Source organism: Toxotes jaculatrix, chromosome 7, assembly GCF_017976425.1.
Source record: "Toxotes jaculatrix isolate fToxJac2 chromosome 7, fToxJac2.pri, whole genome shotgun sequence".
Taxonomy (NCBI): domain Eukaryota; kingdom Metazoa; phylum Chordata; class Actinopteri; family Toxotidae; genus Toxotes; species Toxotes jaculatrix.
The window spans coordinates 3,845,515-3,854,235 of NC_054400.1; the positions used below are offsets into that span (position 1 = coordinate 3,845,515).

Below are 8,721 nucleotides of genomic sequence, written 5' to 3' on the forward strand. Positions count from 1 at the left end.
AGAATAAAATCCTTACTTTGGTCAGATAAAGACACCGATCTGATCCATTTGGACAACTCAGATTTATTTGGCATACTCTTAACATGCAGTGCTGATCCTTAACATCGATAGTTTTCACAGTAATAAACATGCTTACAGGAAAAGAGAAAATGGATTTTCAAAATAATGCCAGCGACCACAGTGTATTAACATTCATCCGTTTTGGTCAAATCCAGTGACATCTTGAAAGCACGAGGGGTGATGTGATGTTAGACGATGGACATCACCTTATCAGAGGGTGACTGCTGCACACAGTTCAGCTCAAACTGACACCGAACACCCCCCCCCCCCCCCCCCCCCCTCAAAACCCGCTTCACACACACACACACACAGACAAACACACACACACACACACACGTTCGTTCAGATTAATACATTTTTGGTTCTCCCCTGCTGCATTAGTCCATCATCAGCATTAATTTCAGGTGGATGAGTTCAGGATGCGGGAGTCTGCGGAGTCAGAGCGCTCCTCGTACTCCTCATCGGGGGAGTAGAGGCCAGGTTTGGGCCCCAGCGTGCAGCTCTCCTCCTGGATGCTGATGCGTTGCTCCTCGGACGGTCTGGACGGGAGGATAGGGGAGCTGCGGAACACGGATCCCCCGGGGCCGGCGGGGGCTGCGGGCGAGAAAGGAGACACGTACTGGGCCGCCGATCGGAGCTGGTACTGCTGCTGCAGAGCCATGGTATTCCACAGAGTCACGTCGTTGTGCACGAAGGGGCTGGCCTGGCTGCGCGTCAGAGAGTTGCGCAGCATGAGCGGGTAGCGCGTGGGCTGCGGGAAGGACGGGTGCTGCAGGGGAACACCCAGCGGGCCCGTGGAAACCACGCCCGAAGCGGAGTCGGACGTGAAGCGGAGAGACTCCGGCACCCGGAAAGCAGAGCCCACCGACCACTTGGCGGAGGAGGACACCGGGTGGTAGGAGCCCAGCGTGTGCTCGAACAGGTGTCCGTTTGAAGGCAGCACCAGCGCTTCCGGGTGCGGGTCGGCGTGCGTGTGCACGCCTCCGTCTGGACTCCGACTGGACATCAGCACCTCGATGGCACCCACCAGATCCCCCCCGCAGCCTCTGAGGATGAGCTCCAGGACTGGAGGTTTGTGGGCGGGGAAGATCTTCTTGAGGACCTCCAGCGGCGGCCTGTTGGCTCGGAGGCTGAAGGGCAGGTTGATGGAGCCGGCGAGGCCTTCAATCAGCACGCTCTGTTCTCCGGGGCTGACGGGATACTTGTGAGGACTCTCGGATTTGGCTTCCTTCTCGGTGCTGCCGGATTTAGGGAGGCTATAGCGGCTCTCCTCCTGGTGGGAGGGGGTTTCTGGAGGCTCCGGGGTATAGCAGGAGTTCGGTTTGGAGCCCTCTGGGGAGCTGACCGGGTCCTGCTCCTTCTCACTGGAGCTTCCCCCGTTTTCGCCTCCTGACACCTCGTCAGGACCGTCCTCTGCCGGGTCTGCAGGACGAGGGAGCAGAGAGTCAGGAGACAAGTTTCAGCAAGAAACACAACAATTTCCAACTTGCAGGAAAAGCAGGCACAAAGCTGACAGAGCATTAAATGAATTAGAGACACTTCTCAGCGCTTTAATTCAGACTCCTCTCCCATTAAAACCAAAGCCAACCCGCTCTGTTCTCCCCACAGCAGGAAAGGTAACATACAATTAATCGCTTGTCAACTTGTCTCCAGCACCAGCGATTGATGAGGATTTACTTTATTCTCCGTTCAACACAAAGTGCTGACTTTGGGTCATTGAGGAATCTGTGCGTCGATGGCCACGTTTTGTAAACAAATTGCCCGTTGCTCGGTAACTTTTCATCTGAAGTTGACCTCCTGCAAGAAATATGGCGATTACATTCGATTGGGCCTGTCCGCCGCTGATCACTGATCTTTCAGCCAATCAGCTCTGACCGTCAGCCTCAACATGGAGCTGGTGTGTGGCGTCCAAAAGCTTTGATCCGACCAACCGGAAGCAGGTGAACAGAAAAACAACAACAAACTGCTCTGTCCGGTACGAGGCGAGGGATCTATCAATTCATTTAATAAGGATTTAATCATTTACTAACTATTAGGTTCATTTTTACGTTTGAATAAATCCTCATATAAACAGCTGAATAAACATCATCATTTCTCAGACATTCCCTGCAATCAAATCATAAACAGCAACACTGATTCACTGAATAAACGTTTTGATATTTTTGTGGCCTGACAGTAAAAAATTGTAAAATTGTTTAAATGTAATGTAATGTTCAATAAACAAAAAAAAAGAAGGAAAAAATACTCTGCATGCTGGTCTCTTTACTATAATAATTATTAATATACTAATGAATGTTTGTCCCTGCTAAAAGCTTTAAATATATACATATATAAAGGAGATTTTTTTTATTTATTTTTTTACACTTCCAATAAAGAAAAAAATATTTTCTGATTTCCCAAATATTTTGCAAAAATGTCAAAACACATTTATTTCACCTTCAGCACAACTGGCGATTTTTTTTCGTATTGTCCTGTCATATTCTGTGATTTATTTTAAGTTGACAGAACATTGACAAAGTTTAAATATATTTTCTATTTATTTCATCACCTCTTCTTATACTTTGTTTCCTGCCTTTTGTCCTAACGTGAATTTCTCCCCCTGGAGATCAGTTATCTTGAGTCCAATATATCACAACATGAGGAACATGTGTTTACTTACTCACTGACCTTTCCATATTTTTTTTATTTTATTTTTTTTAACAATTCTTCTGTGAGAAAATTTTTAAATATGATAGTCCCGTGGGAATCTGCATTTTTGTGATTTGTATATTTCTTTAGTTTTATTGTTTATTGGTAGTACTTTGGGAGTACTGTATTTAAAATGTATATATATTTCTAATATTTCAGGTTTTTTGTTAAATAGCAGGATTTCATTTCGGTGTTTGTAGCATTTTATCTGTTTCTTAATTTTCATTATTCTACATCAAATAAAAGCTATTTATTAGCAGAAATAACGTGGAATAACGTGGAACTTTATCCCGCAGCTCTCCTCTTCACTGCTCTTCCTACCTGTGCACGTTTGTGCTCCGGCCTGCACCGGCTCCGTGCTGCTCCACCTCAGCTCCAGCTCCTCTGAACTCGGCGGGGTTCCCTGGTTCCCCTCGACGGCTCCGGGTATGCCGATGCCGGGCAGCACTCTGAGGGACTCCGGGATGAGGCTCTCCAAACTCTCGTTGGCCTGCTGCCTCCGGAGCGCCACCTGCGCCGCCATGACGCGCTGCCGCTCGATGATGAGGATGCACTTCTCGCAGGTGCAGTCCTTGAAGCGGCAGTAGCGCTTGTGACCTTTTAGCCACGACAGCACGCCGTGGTTCCGGCAACGCGCGCACTTGGGGGTCCTCTGGAGCGGAGCCCGGGGCTGGGACACCGGAGCCCCCATGTACAGGTAGGGCGACCCGTAGCCATTCATTCTGTCGGACGCAGCGTGTTTTCCAGGACGCGCAAGTGCATGTGCGGAGAAGCGAGGAGGAGCGGGAGTGTTGTTGTCAGGAGCGGCGGCAGCGGTCAGAGAGACGGAGCTGGATGGAGCTGCTCTGCTACACGCATGACAGGATGAGGATAAGAGGTGTTGGCTTGTAGTGTAGGATCCACCTTTCCCTCGGCTGACAGCACAGATACGCATCAGGCTGACACGCACTTATGGAGACGAGTAACCAAACGCTGTTACTCGCGTCAAAGCGCCTGCACGCTGCAAAAAATGCCCATGTGAGGCTGAAGTGGGCGAAAACAAACCTGCCAGGGAGGATCAGATAACCTCACGTTTCCCCTCTGAGGTTCACACGTCTGTAGAGTTTCCTTTAAAACGTGAAAATAACTTTCAAGATCAGGGAAACGCTAAGATCCAAGAAGTCTGGAAACGTGTTGGTTTGCAAATGGGAACAAATGTGTTCTCCACGTATTTAAGGTTCTCAAGACCGGAATATAATGTAGATATTCTTTAAGAAGCATATTAGAGCTTTATCAGTGGAGAGCTGCAACATTACATCCAGAAATGGTCCCAGATAAGAGCGAACTGCAGTGCAGGCCTGTGATGTGAGATTTTATAAGAAACAGGCGTGAAACAAAGAACCCAAAGAAACATGTAGATGGGGCTTAAAAGACCAAATATACACACAGGTCCCAGTGCATTTTCTACTGTCACTCATAAGCAGATTTTAAAGGATATAACACACAATATTTCAGTTTTAAGTATGAAACAAAAGATAAAGTGTAATCTGAGAAAATGGTCAGAAATACCTAAAAACTAAATATGTGTAGGCCTGTGAGTCTGAATCCAGACTCAACTGTTTCACTCTGTTAATGCTAAGTATCTAAAATGTGACATCCAAGCTGTCAACACTGGTCAATAAATTAAATATTTTATGGATTGTTTGCAGGAAAACAAAGTCCAAGCATGAGACAAACATCCTTTAAAAATTCTGGATGTTCTGAACAGACAACCATTAAAACATCTGTAAGCCTAAAAATATAGTTTAAAAGGCAAACTGCAGGAGTTGGTGCCTTTTCTATTAGCAACTGTCTGTAGATTTAGTCTAAAGTGAGGCATGTTTTTCTTATGTTAACACATGTAAACATGGGAATGTAAGCTGCTTGTGCAACATGTGTAACTAAAAGTCCACCATAAATGAACTGAATATCAAATTAGACATCCAAGCTGTCAACAGTGAGACAAGCAAGACAAAAAAAAAAGAATAAATAATGGTCAATAAGAATTGGTCAACCAGCCACAAAATCAGATCATTTTTAAAGGAAGTAATTCGAGCATATATTCAGATGATTCTAATTGTAAAGCGTCAGGACACTGCTCTGTGTTTCCTCTCCCTGTTGCCTGCAGGCTCCACAGGCTTTAAGACTTAATTCGGACAAAACGCGCGCTGCTTCTCGCACCTTTTACACAATCGTACATAACTTAGATGATTAGGTCTCTACATGTATAAAAGCCCTTTGGGAACTATGTCGAGGATGCTGATATGTCCCTTCTGCTGGACTAATAGAGGGCATTGAAACATAACACCGGACAAAGCCGGGGCCCATTTCTGACCGTAAAAAAGGTTTATTCAAGCAAATAATGGGATCCGAGGCTGCGCGGCTTACAGAGAATAAGAGCACGGTAAACTTCCCCACATGAAGCCGGTCTCCAGGGCTATTAAGCTTTTAATTGGAAAATAGCAGAGGAAATTTCAAGGTGACTAGAGTGGCTTTGCAGTTTGTGCCGGCCGAGTAGATTTGTGGGAGTGGGAGGCGGCGGGTGAACGCATAATAAATTTATTCATGTTGTTCGTTGATAAAGAGTAAAACACAAACCGGAATAAAAGTTTATACTACAGGCCGCACTGTAATTGGCATAAGGCCTGATTTCTTTTATTCATTCATTCATTCATTCATTTATTTATTTTATTTGCATGCTCTGCATGTTGGGAAATGCAGAAAAAACTGCAATCAGGAAAATATCTTATTCTGGTATCTGTGCATTTATTACAACACACAGCATAGATTTTAATCTAGAAGAAATACATGTTCTTTATTAACAGGCCTACTGTACAGGTGTCACATTAGACCTGCAAGGAACAGAGGTGGCTTTCTCTAAACATAGTAAACATGATGAAATGTGATACCTGGATAAAATATACTCAAGATTAAAACCAAAAAAAAAAAAAAAAAAAAAACGTCCAGAGTTGGACTGATGGGTTTCACAGACCAGCTACAAGTTTCTAAAGGAATATTATAATCACATGAGATGACAACATCTGCAGCTGAAATATGAAGCATCAGCTGACTATTGAGAATCCCAGACTTTATTCCCAAACTTTGGTTGTGGTGCTTTAAAAATGGAGCATCATAAACCACAGTGCAACAAGTCCTACTTTAAATAACAAAACTCCTCTTTTGCCATTGTCTGTCATCACAGGTTCATGTGTCCTGTGAGCAGCTGTTACCAAACATATAGACTCTCATAACATGTCATGACTAAATATTGGAATTATCACAGTCAGTTAAGTGAAGTTCATCACTTCAATCATTCATTCATATTTTGGGAGAATAATGAAGCACATTGTTTTACCTCCACTTAATAACTGGACTCTTGTGGCCTGAAATATGTTCAATAATCAATATTGGAAAACTTAAAACACTTGACAGAGGTCCTCACCCGGTGAATACCATGGAGGAAAAACATTCAAACATCCTGGCACTTCATTAAACCATTTACTGTCTTCACTGCCATAGTGTCAACTCCACACGTTTGATTTACAGGTTTCATTGTGCCGTTAAATACATAAAGCTATAAAACAGATAAAAGTCAATGACAAGTAAAATGGATGAGAGGGAACTGGACATTTTAAAACATGAATACAATAAAATAAAAGATTACTTAAGGATTTTCATAATTATTAATGACACAAAGTCAACGTGCGCTGCGTTAAACTAGAGCGAGAACAAGTTTGTGCACTTTGCATTTGAATCTTCACACACTTCTGATCTCATGTTTATTTTAGCATTGGAAACTCCTCCAGCAGGGCCCCCTCAGAGCTGAAGGAGGAGCTGACCTCTGCTGAGTGGGGTTATTATTAGGTGCTGATTGGGGGCGTTGCTGCCACTCAGAAGTCCTGTCAGAGAAACGCTGATTTAAGCCTCCCCGGGGAGGCGGGACACCGAGCTCCTACAGAGGAATTAGCCAGACATCTGAATTAGTGGGACGTGTTTTAGAAAGCGCAGAACATCAGTCAGATGTCAGCCTCCACCCACCAGCCTCCAGAGAAAAAAGGGGGAAGTCTGTAGAGCTTTTTAGGCCAGTGCAAAAAAAAATGTTTTACCTGGGCATTGATACAAAATACTGAATAAGTTGAAGCACCATTTCAGTCATTTTACTTTCATAGTTTTGGATTATATGAGCAATATACAAACTTGTGACTGGAAGTTTTCAAATTTGTCTACTTCAGCTAAGGCACTTTTAAAATATGGGCTTAGAGATGCAAGTAACAATAAATATTCAAAATATTCAAGGTCTGTTCATACCTTCAGAGGATTTTCCTTTTTTAGGAAACTGGATTAAAGACCAGCATAGATTAAATTTCATGTAAATACATGTAATGTGATTTTCTTTCTCTGGCAGCCCCCTAGACACATGGATGTCCCCTTCTCCTCTTACAGAGGACCTTTTTCTTTTTTTGTTGTCTCTTAACTGAGCTCTATAACTTTCAAACAAAAAATATGAGGAGTTACTTCAGGCCCAGCGGCCCCCGATCTGGGCCTGTGCCCTGTTGCTGTGTTCAGTAATCCATCTGTTCAGGAGTTTATCTGTGCTAAAAGAAGCATCTGTTCTGATTGGTTGGCCAAAGTTTCTGCTTCCTCTCCTTCGCTCCAAACATATTATGATCGACAGACTTCTGTAAATTCATTCTGTAATAAAATGGAATGTATTATGATTTAGAACTGTGTTTTTTTGTATAATGAGCAAAAAAACTCTTTAAAGTCCCATGTAAAAGTTTTTTATCTGACTTTATCCATTTCTAAAATATAATATTCAAACCTTCATTCATTTCCCTGAGACAGAGCTCGGTGCTGCTAAAGGCAGCTCTGTCTTCTCAGATCACACAGAGCAGTGTGTAAAGACAAATGATGGGTAACATCCTCAGATTAGCTCTTGGATGCACGGCGTCACAGCAGCCTGTTCAGTTGGTTTAATCTGTCTAGTTCAGCCTGTTTATTGGTGCTTGGCTCTCAGGGCTGGACGTTTACAGCCGGAGCTGTGCCTGTCCTTCAAACAGCTCTGTGATCCTCCAGTGCTGGACAGTAAACACAGAGACAGTCAGACAGACTGTCAGCTGCATCCACTGCCTGATAGTATGTATAGAAATGTTAGGATTTGCAACTACATGTGGTCCCATGCTGTGATTTACATAGTTAGAGCCTCACTGAAACAGCAAGGCTTGCAGGGTGCTTCCAGTCAGCTGCGGTGAGCGAGGGCCAAACCATGAACCGGCAACAGGGTGCTACGTTTCTGTTTGCTGCTGTGACCAAATCTACTCGTGAGCACCTGAACATATTTCTTCCTGTAGCACTGCAGAAATCTGTGCAGGCCCTGAACACCCTCTCTGGTGTTTTCGGTTATTCTGGCTGATGAGGCCTCTGCTCAGGGAAATGTTTGGTGCAGTCATGAAATCCCCAAATTCAGCACACACGTAAAAATAGTTAAACAGGAGTACACATAGCCTCGCTGGGCTCTTTAACACACTGAGTAACTTTTTTTTTCTGATTTCTTTCTGTGACAGGAAGCTCCAGATCTACTGTTTCTTTTCAAATTAAAACTCAGGGCTGCAGAGAGTAAGCAGACTTTTCTCCTGCCTGCTCTTCATTAGTGCTCGAGACACATGAAGAAAACCCCTTTTATGATCTCCTGATGAGTGATTGGCAGACACCTGGCTCACTGAGGCTGGGGAGCTGCAGGTGTTGACAATAACTAATCACCTGTGTGTTTGACCATTAAACATTTTAGATATTTCTGAAAATCCAAATGTTATTTGATTTGTGTCTTTGTGACAATATCGAACATCAGATGATTGAACTTTTTCTCTAGATCCGTTGTGACAAACTCATATTTTGCAAAAATTATGTTGTTGTTTGTTTCAATACACAAAACCCTCCCAGTTTAGTCTCCAAAGA

The 8,721-nt window shown here is 43.7% G+C and overlaps 1 protein-coding gene across 1 annotated transcript; it reads right to left on the bottom strand.

Moving 5' to 3' along the window:
* Nucleotides 1-27: 27 nt before the first annotated feature.
* On the bottom strand, nucleotides 28-3,621 carry dmrt3a (doublesex and mab-3 related transcription factor 3a). The gene is made up of 2 exons (XM_041041405.1): nucleotides 3,070-3,621; nucleotides 28-1,482 (listed from the first exon to the last, which is right to left on the bottom strand). Exons 1-2 carry the CDS (start codon nucleotides 3,467-3,469, stop codon nucleotides 461-463), a joined length of 1,422 nt encoding a protein of 473 aa, XP_040897339.1. The 5' UTR covers nucleotides 3,470-3,621; the 3' UTR covers nucleotides 28-460.
* Between the last annotated feature and the right edge of the window lie 5,100 nt (nucleotides 3,622-8,721).